We start from the raw sequence: 19,015 nt of genomic DNA, 5'->3' as shown, positions 1-19,015 counted from the left end.
GGCTCTCCACTGACACACATGATGGCACTCTCTTGATGCAGAGGGAAAAAAAGCAAAGCTGCTGCCCTTACTCTGATGGCCAGGCTACACTGGCTTTCCACTCTATCCCAGAGAGATAAAAAAAAAAAAAATAATGTGTCCCCAGTCAGCTCCAGTTTGGATCTGGAAATGAAAAAGTGAAAGCTGATGGTCTCTGCCGCCTTAAGAGTCAATCTTCAAGGATGCCCGTTCAGGTACCATTTGAACATGCTTGGCTTCCTCTCAGCAGGGGTGCTTTGGAAGGCAGGGGGATCTCCCCATAAGCTTGGGGCAGCTTTGAACATTCATGGCTTCCCACTAAAGATTTCCCATTACTTACATGCTCTAAGAAATGTTTCAGCTGTGCAGACTGAAATGTGGCTGCCAGCAGGACGTCTTTTACTCAATCATACCACCCAGCTTCTGGTGTTTCCTGCTCAACCACAGCTATTCTGACTTCTCCATCAACACCAAAGGAAATGGATCATATACGCCACTTACTGGATTTAAACCACCTTGCCCAAGCCATAAATTATCATCAAAAGGACAACAGAAATTTATGTCAGAACTTCCTATCTTCCAGAGGGAAGCACTTCTTAGAAATTGGTGGCAACCTACTTTGCAAGAAGAAAAGCCAAGAGCACATGCAAAAATCATGCAATGAAACTTCTGGTTTTCTTAGTGACTGGAAATCATGTATTTTAATCATTAAAATTTTACTGTTACACACAGCATTCAGCATGAAATGTTAAGTTAAAAAAAAAAAAAAAAAAAAATCCATGTGGTGTGATATGTCCAAATCTGTGTGATCTACCCTCCACATGAACTTACCAGTGAAGTGTGTGCTGCTCCCTTTGCCTGTTGCCAAATTATGAATATTCATTCCATGGCTGGGACTCATGCTAGGACTACTGAATGACCGTGGGCTAACAGGATAACTGTCTTGAGATTTTGGACTGTGGCCTCCCAAACACCGCACTTCACTGTCTGTACCATTCACCATCTCTATGAACTGGCGCACCCTAAACAAAAGGCAAAAAGTTAAGCTAATAAAACCATTTACACATTTCAAATTACCAACGACAGCAATGATTTCATTTTAGCATTAAATATAGAACAAGTCTGACTCAACAAAATGCTGGATTATCAGTAACCCAATCATCAATAAGCTCTGGAGCATTCCACCAGAAATACACAATTACAAATTTGTGAGGGAGCAGAACAGGAATATTATCCTTGGAGGACAGCCTTTGTCACTAAGTCCTCAAAGTTTAGAGATTTAAACTGTATTTTCTTGTTCTAACTGTTTTCTTTTATTGGCAGGGGCAAGGTTATTTCTTGAGAAAGCTATGTCATTATGTTGTCATGTCTGTCATTTCTCTCAAAGTAAATGAGAACAGAGTTCGACTGTCTGGAACATTAAGCATTAAAGGATAACTTTTAACATTAAATACCTGCACTAGAAAACAGTTTGAAAATCAAACTCCCATACAAACCTTCTCTTTAGAGGCTGTTGCTCTTTGTCAATTTCATTTTAGATAAGGAGGTTTTACTATGGACTTTAAGGAAGCTCAGAACTCCTGCTTTATGCTTTAGGCTTCAGTAGCCTCAACAGAACAGGCAAAATTTAGAAAGATTGAGAAAAAGATAACACACAATTGATGCTATTGAGTGAAGTCTTTCATCAAAATGTTCGCATTTTGTGAATTCTGTGATAAGTGTGGAGTACTATCACGTGAATTCTGTTCAGCACTTGAGCATGACAGACTTCAAACACATTCCTAGTTACTTAACTGAACATAAAATTAAAGTGCTTTGTTCTTAGAGGAGATAACACATTTTTTCCACATTCAAACACTGCAATGTGATACAAAATTCTGGAGAACAGCGCAGCTGGCAAGTAAAAATGCCAGAATGAAGGTGACTATTGTGTGCCTGGGAAGCCAAGAGAACTCTTTGAGATTATGGAATTTCCACAGTTTTAGCCAGAGGTTTCTAGTAAAGTGGCATAGAATGAAACAGCTCATTTAAACTGGTCTTTAAAGTCAGTCACCCCTTTGGAGGAACAGACTAACTTATGTCATTGTGATTTTTAACCTTCTTGAACGTGCTACTATATCAGTTTCCCTTTTAAGTTTTACTTGACATCCAAATGGACTAAAATTCGTTTTAAAAAAACTACAGAACTTAGTTCTACAGAACAAGTCTACAGGGAGATGTGAATTATGCTGCAAACCAGGACCTCGATGACAAAACCTAGTTAAACATGTAGCAAATAAGAAGAGCATAAAAAAGTGAAATATACACATTTTCTAAAAAGCGCTGCTTAACTTTGTATAAATTTCTGTGAAAGCTTTAAATGAGTAATTGTCTTGTCTCAGAAGGTACTGTGCCATCTATAAACACACATCTGTATAATTTGAAGACTCACTTTAATGCAAATAAGAGATTAGGATTTCTTTCTAGTAAACTTGGATACAACTGTTGTGTTGTTTCAATGGCTTCTCCCATTCTTCCTGCTAAAACCAATTTCTGAATTCCTGTTCACCAAAAAACAAATAAGAGATTAGGATTTTTTTCTAGTAAACTTGGATACAGCTGTTATGTTGTTTCAATGGGTTCTCCATTCATCCTGCCAAAACCAATTTCTGAATTTCTGTTCAGCAAAACCAACATCAGTTAAATGGACAGCTTATGGATTAATACACGTACATTAATGATTAAAAGACACTGCAACCGTCAATCAACAATTTTTTTTTTTCCTTTTAGAAAAAATTAGCATAAGGAAAGATCATGCTTCCTTAAAATGTTCAACAGGAAAATTTAAGAACTGCACTCCACCTACATGTATCTAAATGAGAACTCAGTATTTTTATTTATTGCCAGCATCCAATTGCTTTGAAGTCAGATTGTGAATTTAGAAGTAGAATAAGACTGCAGACACTCTTCTGTGATTTATTTCTCATTTTCACAACTTTATAAATAAGCACATACAAAACTACTGTCACTCAAGAACATCCAAATTGCATCCCACTCCTACAGGTTCAATTTTGACTGTGAAAACCAAAAATTTAGTCTCTTTCACCTACTTAAAATCAAATTACAGTTGAATAAAATATTTCACAACAGTCCCTGCTTTAGTTGTTCTGTGGCTGTAACTTGGCTCAAGTTGCCAACAGCCTCCCAGCTCTCTCAACCAACAGAGAAACTGATCCAAATGAAAAATAGCCCAACAAATGTGTTGTTTTACAACCAGAGCAGTTTCCCCATGTGGTATGTCATACAGGAACATAAATGCTGATGGTCATAGAGCAGGGATTTAAATGGAAGGGGAAGGCACTGTTCCATCAGGCTGCCAAACAGCACTGGCATGACAAGTTAGAACTGAACTGCTGTTAGTTGTCCTTGTCCTCTTCCCCCTCACATCTGTAAGCAGGAAAACTCAAGTTTCATTTAACTTACAAAACATTCTCTAAACTCAATCCCTTTTCACAGTTCAGATAAAAATATAAATGTTTGTCAAGACTAAGTTTTATATTCCTGCGACTAAGTTTTATATTCCTGCGACTAACCATTAGCTCTCACAAACACTCAGAGACATTACACACACTTGTTTCAGACATATCACAACTTTCCATTCAAGAGAAAAGACAACAGATAATTTACCACATTCTGCTACATCAAACAAGTTACAAAGTATTACTGCACAGATTTTTCATACCCAGCTGCTCATACATGTGTAACATTAGGTGACAGCAAGGAACTGTGCTATGGAGTAGTGCTGCAAGCAAATTCTACAATGCTGCTTAAGAGAAAGCTTTATGTAATATCTGTTTAAGGGAGGAAAAAGGGATGCAATGTGCTTTCCAGCCTTACTTTGTCTGTTCTTAATGGAAGCTAATTCTTCTAGCACAGTCTGGTCTGTTGATCTGGCGAATGCCTCTGCTGTTGCACAGTATCCATGGTGAACTAAGTAAGATGATACCATTCTAAAAATAAACAAAAACAAAACTCAGAAATACTCATTAAATATAGGTAAGAAACCAAGACCTCCTGAATGGAAAAACCCTTTGCTAAGATAAGCTAACTGAATTGAAAAACTCTACTTGAAATGCAGAGATTTCTGTACAAGTCAGACAAAAGTAATTCAGTTAAAAGTCAGTATATTCTCTGAAACACTGTATATAAGAAGAATTTTTTAAAATAATAAATGCCTAACTTTTTTATGATCAATTTTAATAACAATTATTCATCACTCAAAAGCAGGGTCAGTCCAAATAGTAACTGCTTACTAAGCTGGGATTTTTTTTCTCATTACACACACAGAAGTGAAATTGCTGCTCATTAAGTTTTTGTTTTAATTGAAAAAATACAAAATACAAAGTCACAACTATTTTTCCAAGAAACACTAATGAGACACAACTTAACCTGGCATGCCAAGGGCTGAGAATGAAAAGGGAAATTTCCAGAGCCCAGAGTATTGAAACTGCCCATTACAACCACAACAACTTTCCTACAGACTCCCCAATCCATATTAGATATGTCAAATCAGAACAGAAGTCTTACACTCAGTATTATGGAGTCCAAATTATTAATGACACAGACAACTTTGCCACAAAATCTGTGTTTCCTTTTACACTTATGAAACCTGCTAACAAAATTACTTGTATTTTTTAATAGCATCTATTCTTGCACAAGGCAATAAACAGAATGTTTTAAAGATCTCTGAAATCAGGCAACTAACAACGTTTTTAAAAATTAATAATATTACAGGCCTTACTTCTGAATCATTGTTTGCCACTCTCCTTCCCGATCTCCTATTGGGAATCTGTCAATCTGTGCTTGAATTTTGGTTCTCCATTCTCGCATGTAGTCTTCAATATCAAATACAAATGGGTGTTGTCCAAAATTAGCATCCACAACCTCTCCTGGTGTTTGAAGCCCTACTGTAGGGTACAAGTTTGGCTGCAAGAAATATTTTAGTTAGTTTTTGACACTTGTTCTAAAATCCCCACTGTTGTGGGTTTTTGGTTTTTTTTTCCCATCTCTACTAATATTCTCACTGCTTCCTGTAGTGTGCTCCAGCAGTAAAAGCAGCTGCTGCCAATACAGCAGTACAATGACTGACTAATTTTATCCCCAGTGCTCATGACTTCTTTTAGTCTGGAAGAAGAAAATCTTACTGACATTCTGGTCAGAAAATACACTTTTTAAACTGTGCTAAATGCTACAACTTTTGGGTTCAATTTCACAAAATATTAAGTAACATTTTTTGTTGATTTTTAAAGACCTGGTTTTTTTTTTCTTTTAAAAAAAGAACAGAAATTAAACTTAAAAAGTGGGCCATTTTTCCTCTAGGGTGAAATACTTAAAACATAGTTGAATTTTAGTGGTAAGAACTGACAGGACAGAAAATTCAATAGCCTCAAAATCCAATTTTAGTGTCTAACAAGAACTGTAACAGTGCATTGATGTTTTTGTGAATTCCTGGACTTTTATCTAGGAAAATACAGCATTTATTGTAGTCACAGTTTTATTTTCTGCTTAGAGATTAGGTCTCCATGCAAATTTAAAATACAACAAATATGAGAAAGTTAAAATCTGCCTGTTGGGATAAAGGAAATTTTCTTAAATTCAGTGAGCATCTCAGCAATGGCAAGGCAATCAATTGTGTGAATGGGGTTTTGTTGCTGCGGTCTCTTGTGTGTGTGGCGGGGGGAGGTAGTTTAAACATTTTTTTAAAGTTTATTTAATAAATACACCTACATCATAATTACACTGCAGACAATGGTGGTATGGTATAATGGGATGTTTATCTACAAAACTATTACGCTAAATAAATTAAAACTATCAGGTCAGTAGGAACTCTGGAGCCCAGAGCACCCAGTGAAATGAAATCACTCTGGTTGCTCACACCACGCCCAAACCAAGCTTGCCTCTATTTTCACAAATACACCATTTGCTGTTTTAAATAAACATGCTCATATTGTTACCTAGTCTAAAATAATCAACAAACCATACGTCTCAAATCTTTTAACGAGATGGAAACTGTTGATTCTAAGAAGGGGTTCAGCTTCATACTTTAGATTATAGTGTCAGTTTTCCTGAGCTGGCACCATGTGCTAGCAAGGAGTCCTGCTGGCATCCTGAAGATCCAGAACAGTGGCAGTGGTTTCCTATATAAAACACTCAACCCTGTGGTAGGACTAAGAGGCTCCTTGGGTTACTGACTTCATTTTTCCTTAATATCTGTCCTTGCTCTTAAGGCCACACAAAGGGAGTAGCTGGCCAGATGGATGTGCATCACACACTGCACCTTAAACAGATTAAATCAGAAATTAAGTGGAAGAGAAGAAAACCAAAGTAAGTGCAGTATCATGCCTGTATCAGTAGTATAGGGAACAGATGCCAGTTTTAAGGAAAGCACAATTTAACTGACTCAAAAGCTACAAGACTTCAGACATGTACAGCTTTAAAAAAAATAATTTGATACATTTGATTCTATGAAGCAAAGATTGTGAAAATCAGGCATCAAGAATGAGTTACAAAGACAATATCTCGAGCAGCCATCCACCATGTTGGTGTTTAATACAGCTCTGACTTTGTATGTAAGGCTTGAATGTGCCAAAGTATGTAATAACTATTTGCATGTATTATTTTCTGCTAAAAAAAACAATTGAAAAGGAAAACCTCTTGTAAGGATCAGGGTAAAACCAAAACACTTCCTCCTTCAGTTAAAAAATGGATCAGGGTAAAACCAAAACACTTCCTCCTTCAGTTAAAAAATCACCACTGAAATCACGATGAGAAATATCTAATATTAAATAGGTTACAAAGATTGCCATTGTAATTCCAACAAGCATAAGGTAATGCTAGTCTGATTATGAAACACCTATTTATGACACAAAGGAAAGTATCTGAAAATAGTTTGAAAATGCACTTGTGTCTTACCGGTAAATCTGTGAAAGCGATGCCTGTAATAAAGAGGAAATTAAGATTAATTTCCATGTATCTGGATTCTAGCGTCATTTTCTTAAATGTGTCATTATCTGCTCAGAAATCTCACCCAAACCATCTCAGAAATAAGTTAAGTATGGTAAAATCCATGATGCTTAGGCACAATTCATGTTTTTAAATGATAAATAGCAGAATTTGGCAAAAAAAGTAATTGTCATTCAAAAATACTTAAACTGCCCTTAATTTTTTCATAATAGGTCATAAGATTTAGCAAATCATCCAGATATGCAGATTAGAAAGTCTGAAAGTTCTAGCTATATACTAAATTTAGAGAAGAAAGGTAAGGATATCTGAAAACACTTTTTCACTTGCATGTCACAATGCTGCAACATCAAGATTTAATAGTGTCTTTTCTTGTTTGCTACTACTTTTCTTCATAAATACTCACTCATGATCTTTACACAAGCAGCACATGTCTATAATACTCCAGACCAGCCTGCAAATGTTTCACTGTAATCCACGCCAGCATGCTTTGGTTTTCCAACAGAACAGCTTAATATCTTGTTACATAATTACAAGCATCCATCTACCCGGAAAACCAAGGGAGTGATTTTGCTGTCTCAGGATTAGAGAAAAATATGACCTCTATACACTTCAGGAACTTCAGGCAACTTTGGGGGGCGGGAAGCTTTCAGTTAAAAAAACCCCATCAGTAATCTCCTTCTGACAGCCAAATAGTAACAGTATTTCAGAATTTCTTTTACTGTTGCAAGCATTTTTTTAAAATGCAGAATTATTCAAATCCACTTATCCTTTCAAACTTCAATTTATTTTGCACCATCATCTTTTCAAATTTAAGATGAAAACAAAGCTTTTAACCTTTTGTCCTAAATTCCATCCCTGCTTCCAATCTCTGTTCTTCACCAGGATTTCAAACCTCAAGAGCATCTGGATTCCTTACCCACATCTCTTGAGACAGAAGGATGACATACTCAGTGAATCTGTTTCTTTTGTTTCCCCCCATCATATCTCAAAGCTATCGTTTCATTTATTCCCTGCTCTTGCCCTAACTTTTTTCTAAGCTACACCACTTTTTCTAATTGGTAGTTTTGACACCCAACTTGCTCTTTTCCAAAATGGAGGCTGTAGGCATGAGAAATAAATGACTAAGTGATATGTAGGTGCTGGGGGTCTTGGTGGGGGCGGGGGGGTTGGTTTTGGCCTTTTTCCAAGCTGAGATTTCACACTTCCATGAGAATTGCTTAGCCCTTTCTGCAGCATCAAATCCCAGGCTGAGCCAGAGATTTTCATTTAAGCACATACGTGGGCCCAGAGAAGAAACATCAATGTCCTCCAAATCACGAACATACAGGAATTCTGGACAACTAGCAGCTGCAACAAACAACTTAGTGAGACAGACAAAATTTCTGATTTCTTTTTCCACTCAACACAGAATCAATTTTCTTCTGTCAGAAGCTAAAGCTAGCAAAGCTCATGACAGCAGAACAGCTGTCAGGTTTCCTTCTGAAATCCATAAAGTGTTGACTCAGTCTGTGACAGATGACATTTTATTAGCCTCCCCTCACCTATGCATTCTGGTCTCCTCTAAAAACAGATTTTAATCTTTTGCACTGTTGTTTCAGTTGGCCTAATCCAGTCTGCTTAAAGTTTTCCACTGAAAAGGAGGGTTCTGCTCTTGCCTTCCTAGCTCGCTCATGCTTTCATGGGACCATAAGGGTAGTAAGAACACTCCTGTCTCTTTAGCAGATCAAATGATCCAACTTCCTTGCAGGCCCATTGTGAACGTTTCAAAAAGTGAGTAAGGTAAGACTGCTTTTCTCAGCTTTAACCCAGTTAAAGATTAGGGAAAACATAAGCCCGTTATCTTCCACTTGGACCTATCCTGCAACAGGATGCCAGAAGAAACAACTACACAGTGCCTTGGTTCAAGTGTCCCACTGCCCTAGGTCTCAAGGTACACAGACTCATTCTTTCTAGAAGGAACATTAAATCATGACAGACTAGAATCACAGAAGTAATTACATGGAATTGACCTCGGGAGACTCCTAAGCCCTGCTGTGAGTAGAGGCAGGAAAACTCCCAAGTCAGATGTGTTTGCTCAAGGCCTGAACAAACAAACTGTCAGTCTCGTTCAGGGAGGCTAGGAAAAGAATTTAAACCACATCCTCCCCCCTTTTTCCAAACCTACTTTGTGTTTGCCACTGTAAGAAAATAGAACAGCAACTTCAAGAACACCTATCTCAATAATATCTTACTTCATTTCATGGTACCCTCTCCTTTCCTTATCGCATTTCCACCCATAACAGAAATCTTATTCTTCTTTGAGCTTTATCCCTTCAAAGGTCCTGCTCCCCTCAGAACAATTCTAAGATCTCTTCCCAAGCCCCAACTCCTTCCTTACTGCAGGAAGTATTTTTTTTTCTTCTTTCTTTACACTCTCTCTCTTCGCTCATTAAATTACATTAAGTAACTGAAATAGATATTCCATAAAAAATTTTTAACTCCACCCACTCCTAACATCTTCAAATTCAAGAACTGTCTTGCAGTGTTGCATAATACTACAATTTACCGTATGAGTTTAATGGACTTAATTTTAGCTCAACTTTTATAATTTATGGCTTTAGCCCAACTATGAATGACTCCAGACTGGGAATCCAAAAGACAGTGTTCTCCAACATATGCTCAAAATAACATGCATCCAATGTACGGTTTTAGTGAAGGCTGGGTGTTCCCCCTACAACAGCAAGGAATTTTAGCGAGGAATTTTAGCTATATCCATTCTCCTTATCTTCAGTTTTCTTATGACCATCAAGCACTATTTGTGGATTTAGTAATGGAGTTCATTAACGTAGATCCTGTGGAATGAGATGCTAAAAGATGAATCCTCCCAAATTCACAAGGAATGTTAGTGCAAATAGCACAGAAGAAATTATTTTTCCTAGTTCTTTAATTACTTTGTAGACTATCAAACTATCAAAAGTATTCAAACTCTTTGCTCCTGAAGTGAAGAGGGTTTCCTATTCACAACAGACTTAGGGACATAATGCTGTCATGAAAGGCAGCATTTTTCCATACCCAGGCTGTGTCCATTCTTGGTGTAGAAGCAGGTGTTATTGATAAGGTTGACACAACAGCCAATGACATCGCCCGTAGTAAACGTTGGGCCGTAAGGTTGTCCTGTTCCAGAGGAACAGAATGAATGTCCATCATCTCCATGGTAACCATATGAATGTTTATCCCAACCTAGAGAACAAAAGCATTTGGAATTTATTAATTTTCTTTATTATTAAATAAATTAAAGACTGTGCTAAGTTGGTATATTCTAGCCAGGTTAATACAGCTAATTACTATGCTCACCTTTCTGCTTACTAGTCTTTCTTATCTAGGAAAGCTGTATAATCTTTAAAATGACAACTTCCTTTATCACTGAATAAGTAACTGCATTTTTAGTATATAACAGGTAATACAAATTCAGATAACACATTACTCTTTACGCAAACATACGATATTACCAACACCAAAAATATCATCAGCTACAATGCTGAAATTCAAAAAGCTATATACAGATCTGACACGTCCCAGTAAAGCAGTGAAGATTCTCCTGTTCTCCCTTTCATTTTGCAAAACTATTGCTACCATATGTCATAATCAGATTCTTCCTGGCTAAAAACCAAACAGGCATCTCTGGGGAAATATATTTCTAGTCCTGATTATTCTCAGTGACTATTCAGCAGCAAGCAGCCTCTGCATAATAACCAACTCCAGACTGAAGTGTAACTAGCTATGCTGCCCCTGAAAATAAAAATAAATTGTAAATAAAAGGAAAAGAATTAGCAATACAGGTGAAAATCACAGCCTAGAGCAAATCATTATGCATGCAAATATGGTGCTGATTTTGCAGGTGAAGAAGCTGTAGAATCTTTAAGAAGCTTCATACTGTTACACTACTCAATGAAATTCACAGCAAGCCATTTTGGTCTGTGCTCTTTTATAAATACCTATCTACACTCTCTGCAATTCCTAAATCATACTCAATGCCACCCACTAATAATTCATCAGTCTTAGGTGGGCTCACAGTGTAACGGGGACTTGCAGTCATCATATGAATCTCTACCACAGCATTTGGTTAAGAAAGTTAAAACTCAAAAGTAAGGAAATGCAGATACTCAAAGGTCAATTCAACATGGTTTATATTTTGATAATTTCAAGGAAGTCAGTTGGTTTGCTTTGGGTGGATATTTTTAACATTTAAGTATCTGTTAAAAGCTCAGTCTTTTATGTATACATGCACAAAACTTTCCTAAGTACTATTAACAGATATTACAGGCAATTAACTAGACAGTGTCCCTGACCATGCAGGTCAACGGAACAGTCAAAACTTAAAACTAGGCTACATACTTTTACTATGAAGCCTGGAAAGGTAAAGGTACAGAAAGTGACAGGAGGAGAGCTCCCTCCATGTTTGACAGAAAGTTGTTATCATAGTAGCTTATCTTTATTGCTAGAAATCCAGCATACAGATCATGGAAACCTATAGCTTCATTTTTATCAGGAAACATGATGAAAATTTGAAAATGTATGTGTTTGCTAAAAAGTACCTTCATAATGTAATAAATAACAGTAAGAGCTGACAGAAGTAGTACAGGGGCAAATGTACAGTAAAAGTTAAACTTTTCAGCTGTGTTACCTAAGTCCAGTAACAAATACAACACAGAGGTGACACACTACACTCCACTGCTTACCAAACGTGAAGCATACTTAAAAAAATAATGTAAGAAACTGAAACATACCTGGTAGTCTGTTCATGTTCACACCCTGTGCAGAAAGCCCAATTCCCATGTAACTAAAAATGAAAGAAAAAAAGAAATGCATCTGTCTCTTACAAAAATACATACGTATGTGGAATGTTGCCAAGAAACACTATGACTAATCATCTACCAATTAAGCTACTGAGAAGTCATTTAATAGTGGCATAAGAATAAGGGATTCCCAGCATATATGGTTTAATATGGACAGATCCTGTCTCTGTAGGAGGTAAGGACAACTTTTTAGCATCCTGGGTTGTTGACAGAGAAGAACAACGGTATTAGCTAAAATGTTTAAAGCATGAACAAAGAAAGACAAAAGTCACATCTTATTCTGAAAGTAGGGGGTACAGCCATACAAATACAATTCTATCATCTTCAACATACCTAATGATGTTTTGCAGAAAAACTGGAATGAGTAATTTTATAAAATACATGCAACACTGCATTACTTTAGCAGCAAAAGGCATCCTTGCACAGCACTTATGAAAAGATCACACTGAAACATTAAAGTCCTGGATTGTAGAGCAGAATGTTAACTTGAGAAATTTACCAGCAATGGTACTTAGCTGTTTGCAATCAGATGGCATACTCAAGAGGGCAAAATATTTGTACTATACTAACCAGTAATCTGAAATGAAGTCCAAAAGCCAACTGTACAAAAAGGTTGTTTTAATAAAGTCAGTGTCCAGTATAATTGTTAACAATTTAACAGCAAATACTGGAAAGCTGAAATGAAGAATTTCCTCACCCCTAAACAACACTAATAGAAGTTAGCAAAATCAATTTTGCTTGTTTCTTAAGCAAAACTAATGCCATTACCAAAACAATAGGAATACAAAAACAACTGGAATACAAAAAGAAAAAAGCTAGGCTTTCACCATTTCACCTTGCCCAAAAATAAAGCAACCCCCCCCCCAACATCTAAAGCAAGCATCCAAAAATCATCTAAACTTATATTTCCTATCAAATTATTCAAAGTATTTTGACACTAGTTCACATCAGTTAACAAGAATTTGCTATGAAATAATAAAGCGTATGAAAATAAAATATTCACCTGTGGCAATCTAAAAGCAGTTCAAGTCAACAAACCTTTGTATCCACATCTCATAAAACGAAATTTTAAAGCAACTATTCCACTTGGAATTAACCTTGCAGTTTAATCTGCTATTTAAAATGCTTTTGACACAGAATGAAACTGAGCAGGACATCTCAGAAGTGATATAGCTGATTGTGTACAGCAGTTTCTGCTTTTTCTATGGATCACTTCCAACAGTTATCTTACCTGATTCTATGTTTGATACTTGCAAAGCCCTCCTCTGATAATTTTTAATGTACAATAATACCAGCTTCCTCTCCCTCAAATATACCAGCATGAAACGGAACCTCAAAACCATACGTAGCAGATATTATAATTAAAAATACTGGAGAGCTGAAGCAAAGGGCAACGAACAAAAAGATTAGTCTGCTGCATTGCTGAATACATTACTGAGACAACACTGCAGCAGCAGATTCAACAAAACAATTATAAATGAAAGCAACAAGTGGAAACCCCTTGATTTTGTCTTAAATAATAAAGGCAGAGTTGTTATTAGCGTAGTCTGGGGTCTGACACATGAAGGATACTCATGTAAAGACTGAAAATCTCTTGTTCATTAAAGAAAAGATGCTTACTTTTAAATTAGATTACTTGAACTCCACTGACTGCAGAAAGCCTTTGAATGCAAGTCATATTAAAAATGTGATCAAAGTTTTGTTTCAGTATTTTTATAGTAACAAGACTAAGGTTACACAAAAATGTAAAATATTACAAAGAAGATCATTGTCTAGGCAACATTTTGATATCACCACTGTTTTCTTCCTCAGATATCCTAACTTCCAAGCCTCCTCAGTAACAGCTATAAACACTGACAAACTGTATTTAATACAGCTGGGAACAAAGAATCTTTACTTGATCGTAGTGACTGTAAAGCACTAGGCGCTAACACCACCTCAGAAAGAAAATGGATCATCAACAATATGTATTTTTCCCCAGGATTCACTTACAACTACTTGAAATGTTAACACCATTTCGTGAAGGAGACTTGCTATTAATAAAACCTGAAGTTAGATAAAAACATTCCAAATAATTAATAAATTTACTATAGACATCTTTCACAAGGCAAAAGGAATGTCTAAAACTTATGGTTTGAAGTGAGCAAAATTAAAGGTTCATCAACTAAGCTAATTTATTGTTTTTTTATAGTTGATAGATAGGTAATCCCATGTTCAACTAGATTAGTTCACTATAAATTGAGGAGGAAAACAGTACCATGACAGACAGGCTTTAAATGCCCTAAAATTTATTAATAGGAATTGTATTTATGCCAAACCACTACATGTAACTTTCTTACCTTTTCCTCACACCTGTAACCTTAACAGACTCAAATCAACTTTTTTGTTTGTTTTTTCAAGACATTTAACCTTTGTTTAGGTCAGAAGTCAGGGTCTGCAAAAAGACTCACTTCAGTAGGAGGAAGTACATAAACTGTCCTCTTGTTTGCTGCCTGGAGTTCAGCTTTCATGCACGTCAGGATCAGGAGAAGAGCAGTGGCAGAGCTACATATTTAAGTTTTCCTCCCTTAGCCTACAACAAAAATGATGGGCAGCACAACAAGTAGGCCAGGTGCAGTGCAGGCCCAGAATGTTCTAAGTCAGTTCATGACACACTTCCTGCTGTCCTGTCACATTAATGGGTTTGGTCTAGGAGACCAAAGCGGACCAGTTCTTCCTGTCTGTAGCTATGTCAGGCCATAAGAGCTGTCCTTGGGAAGCGGAGGTGTCAGCACCACGAAGCAGCACCCTCAGTCCATCCTGTAGCACCTTCCAAAAGTGGACCTGACACAGTGGGGCTTGAGAGACCAGAGAGGGTGAACAACAGTGTGGTTCTGATGCTACCTCCCTCACTACCTGAGGACTGTCCCTCCACCTCAGCTCCCTACCCAGCCAAGTCCCTGGCTCTGCAGTGGGAGGATCATTTATCCAGGCAAATGGCACAAATTTTCAGTCCCACTCATCACCTCATTAACATGCTCAGCTCTTACAGGAGCTCATAAAATAAGGAACAGCCACTCACTGGAAGACATGAAATCAACCCATGAGAGACTGAAATAAGAGACTATAGCTGGAACACAATTTAAAGTGCAGCCAAATTGGTATTAAGGACCAAGAAAGCAAATGTATTTTACAAAGTTTTGCTTTTTCACTTTGAATTGTATTTATTCTTGTTCCAGTCCAGTTCAGTAAAGATATAGGTTACCATTTTAGTGTCTCAGCACATTTGCTAGTTTTCATTTCACAAGTCATACAGAAAGTTTAGGAACATCACAAAACTACAGAATTTAAAATCCACTGAAGATTCAGTTTTTTTACCACAAAGCAAAGAAAAAAGGCACTAAGATACTACTTTTTTCTTACAACACATACTGAAAAGCCTAGGCTTCTCTGCAGAGAAATGATTAAGAAGCAGAAAACTCACAATAACTATTTTCTCCTCAAGTATCTTTCTAGTCAAAGAGCTAAATTTACATTTTTGCTGGAGCCTGAGGTTTCTACTTGGATTAATGAATAGACTAATTGTGAGAAATAAAAACAGCCAGAGCCAAATAGAAGGAAAAAACAACAGTAAGAAATGGTACAGAACTACAGATGCTAAAAGATTGAGAAATTAAAAAAAAAAAAAACCAGAAAGAAACAACTCTGATTTTAATTTATAACTGTTCCATTCGATCTTGTAGCCACTGTGTTGGAAGGTATATGGAAGATCTTTCATTATGAAAGTTGATAAAAATCAGAATTCAGATTAATTATATCCTATCCTCCTCACTCCATAAAGAGGAATCTCAAAAACTATACCAAACCACAGATACCTCAGAAAGCCTGAAGACAAATTCAAATACTAAATAATCACTTCTCAAAAAAAACTCACCGAAAATTCCATACTGTATTTATAAGGACAACTAAAATAATTTAGCAGATATCTACAAAGTAGTATGTAAAAGCCTCTCGACTACAGAAATTTCACCTGCTATCTGCAGAGTTAAATTAATTCTGACTTCCATTGTGCCTATATATGCTACTGAACACATTATAACCTGGGGAACTGCTACATGATGCTTCAAAAAACAACTGTTTTGGTGTTGCAGAAAGTAAGTCATCAACGTGGTACCTTACTCCCTATATACTGTACATTTAAAGGAAGCAACTTCAATCATACAGTGTTAAAACCTAAGTTACCATAATATCTGTAGGGAAGCTGAGACAAAGCACTAACAGATGTTTACAGTCATAAATAAGGCAACTGAAAACACCTGAATGTTTTGAATGCATTGATTATAAAGGAAAGTAGAAGCAACTTGAAAAAAATGTTTTATTTTAGTTTGTTTTATCATTATGTTTCTATCTTGGAAAGAGGACAAAGAGGAAAAAACTGCATCATCTGTAGGAATTTAAAGATTTAATGAACTTCCACAGGGCCCTCACAACTAATCTGCAATGACATAGAAAGTTTGAATAACTTTCCCCTATAGTTTTCTACACTGCCTTTGCTGACACTATGAGGCCAGAAGTAAGGCACATGAAAAAGGTACCTACATTTATCTTTAATATCGGTACTCTGCATTAAAATTTTGTATGTGCCAATTCAAGATCCTTATTGTCTGCAGAATCACAATAAGAAATGAGATGTTAATCTATTTAAATGTTTCAAAATATGCCATACACAGTTTGAGTCTTTCATTTCAAGTCTTTCAAGTTTAATTTTATGGAGTATTTCCAAGGAAACAGTATTTTGAACATGTAAAAACCCAGGTTTCAGATTAATGCAGTTCTGCATAGAGAGGAAAAACCAAAAATAAATCAGGCAGTCATTCTGCATAGTGCTCAAAACTGTTACTCATGTAACATTTTGCTTCTGATTGCTCTCCTAGAAGGATCCCATTTACTGACATCCATCCCACTTTGAGGCTTCACCCTTTCATCTTGTGACACTTGTCCCCAAACACTAGAGTCTTTTTGGGGGCCATTCTGTCAGAAGAGAATAGGTGCAAAGAAAATAATACAATGTAAATATGAGCTACAGTAAAGTTATCATCTATACACTATATTTATGTGAATGAACAGAAGAAAGAAGTAAAAGATTTTTCAAGAAGCTAAGATCAATAAATTAAATATATTATTTTTAATTTCTAGCATACAACAACAAAACTTTTGTCACAGTTCCAGTATTTCTGACTAGTTAAACACAAACCTCAAACAATCTTATTACACATTTAGGTAATGTTCATTTCTGTCGATGTCTGGTCTCATACACTCAGGCAAAAAATTAATTACTACTACTGTTTAAGGAAAGATACACTTGCTGATTCAGGACCTGATCTCTTCTTGCAGCTGTACAATTCAAATGAAGACACTAATGAAAGAAGGATACTTCAGACCTTATCAGATTCTACTCTATACACAAGTACTCTGCTAATAATGCTGCAAGGCTTACTTACGTGTAAATAGAGACTAAGCAAAGTTTTGCATGTTGTTTTAACAAATGCCTGTTCTTCTAACAAATAGCTGCTGAAGACATATTAAAACTATAAAAATAGGTCTTAGGACTGCATAAAATTTTCAGACTGCATCAATAAAGTACAAAACAAATACAAACCGACCAGCAACTGACAATGGTATATATCTTGTTTATTGGTTTATGTTTCTGTTGAACAAGGAAATGGGTATACTGGATGCTAAAGAAAAAGCCAACTTACTGCAACACAAACAAATTGTAATAAAAAAGTATAGCTTGTGTTTGAAGAGCTACACATACATCCTCTAGAAGACAACAAAGCATTTGTATTTCACAAACATGACTCAAACACTCTAAAACAGTTCAGGCTCTACCACAGGCATAGGTGTCATGAAAACTCAAACTTAATTCTCATGGTATTTTTGTTTTGGATAGTTTTTCCTTTTTTATTTCACCACCTACTTCTTCACATACACAACACATACTACACAAGATACTGCCAAAACAACAGATGACTGTTGTATACCCAGTGTTAAAAACCAGCCATAGTGTAACAAGCATCTAAAGCCTTTTTCTTTTCGCTTTACCAAAAACATACTGATTACTTGCATGAACTGCTCTACTAACATTTTATTTTAGTGCACAACATTTAGCAGAACTTACACATGTGCTACAAAGCCTGGCCACGAAGATCTGCATCAGCACCACTACACCACAGACTAAACAACCCTGGTCAGAGAAGTGTAAGCTCAGTGCAATCTGCCAAAATAATTCAGCCTTTCTAAACTTAGTTTTCATTGATCCTTCTACATGGCTTGCCACTCCCAATCCTTGTTTTCATTCTCTGAAAAAAAATCTGAAATGTTCCAAGCCAGGTTGGATGGAGTGTTGGGCAGTCTGGTCAAGTGGAAGGTGGCCCTGCCCTTGGTGGTGGGGCTGGAACTGGATGATCTTTAAGGTCCCTTCCAACCCAAACCTTCTGTGAATCTGTGATTTTGCATTTTAAGCATATGTCTTCCTCAGCTGTTCTAAAAGCACTAATGACTGTCTAGAAGTACATGGCATTACTATCATTTACCCATTCTTACTAATTGTATTTAAAAATCAGTGGGTAAGAATGGACAGAAATTCAAGACACTGAGGATAAAGATATTCTTCCCAGAAGCTCATTTTTCCTGGGAAAGAAACAGGTCTCTCCTAGTGAGAGATTTAAAAAGCCAAAAAGCTGTATTTAAACTAAAATTAATGAATATAAGCTAGTAGTGTGACCAAAAGTAGCATTTCCAGTCCCCTTGTTCCAGATTCTGCTTTCTGCTCCTAGTTTTACTCTCTTTTGCTGTCACAGCTACCCATAAAATAATACAAACAGCCACACCGAGGAACAAAACTGAATTAAAACTAACTCACTCTGGAGGTCAACTTTCAGAAAATGAGTTAGCCAATCAGGTTTACCATGAAGCTGACACAGTCACAAACTGGGAAAAGGGATATGAACTCAATGAGTGTTCAGAGACTGCTTCTTCTCTGGCCGTATTTTTTACTTATTTTTAAGTTATAACTGGACATTTCAACAGAGATGTAGACATAACTTACTCTTAGTTAATAATCCCCTTCCTACCATGCTTTCTAATCATCACCTTGGTACTGTTCCCTACATACCCAT

The 19,015-nt window shown here is 36.5% G+C and overlaps 1 protein-coding gene across 3 annotated transcripts in view; it reads right to left on the bottom strand.

The window, feature by feature from the left end:
- RANBP9 (RAN binding protein 9) overlaps window positions 1–19,015 on the bottom strand; it is a 38,257-nt gene that overhangs the window by 7,111 nt on the left and 12,131 nt on the right. For all 3 annotated transcript variants that reach the window (XM_005525344.2, XM_088067271.1, XM_088067273.1), the window contains exons 3-9: window positions 11,787–11,839; window positions 10,072–10,239; window positions 6,970–6,992; window positions 4,799–4,983; window positions 3,895–4,007; window positions 2,450–2,558; window positions 850–1,040 (exon numbers count right to left, since the gene is read on the bottom strand). In XM_005525344.2, the coding sequence (XP_005525401.2) occupies window positions 850–1,040; window positions 2,450–2,558; window positions 3,895–4,007; window positions 4,799–4,983; window positions 6,970–6,992; window positions 10,072–10,239; window positions 11,787–11,835 (838 nt within the window). In that variant the 5' untranslated portion in view covers window positions 11,836–11,839. The remainder of the gene's footprint in view (window positions 1–849; window positions 1,041–2,449; window positions 2,559–3,894; window positions 4,008–4,798; window positions 4,984–6,969; window positions 6,993–10,071; window positions 10,240–11,786; window positions 11,840–19,015) is intronic.

This window comes from Pseudopodoces humilis, chromosome 1, assembly GCF_049639895.1.
Source record: "Pseudopodoces humilis isolate 2021_Gansu_Grassland_sample_001 chromosome 1, ASM4963989v1, whole genome shotgun sequence".
Classification (NCBI taxonomy): domain Eukaryota; kingdom Metazoa; phylum Chordata; class Aves; order Passeriformes; family Paridae; genus Pseudopodoces; species Pseudopodoces humilis.
The sequence above is the reverse complement of the archived record's forward strand: the minus strand, read 5'-3'. Positions and strand labels throughout refer to the sequence as shown.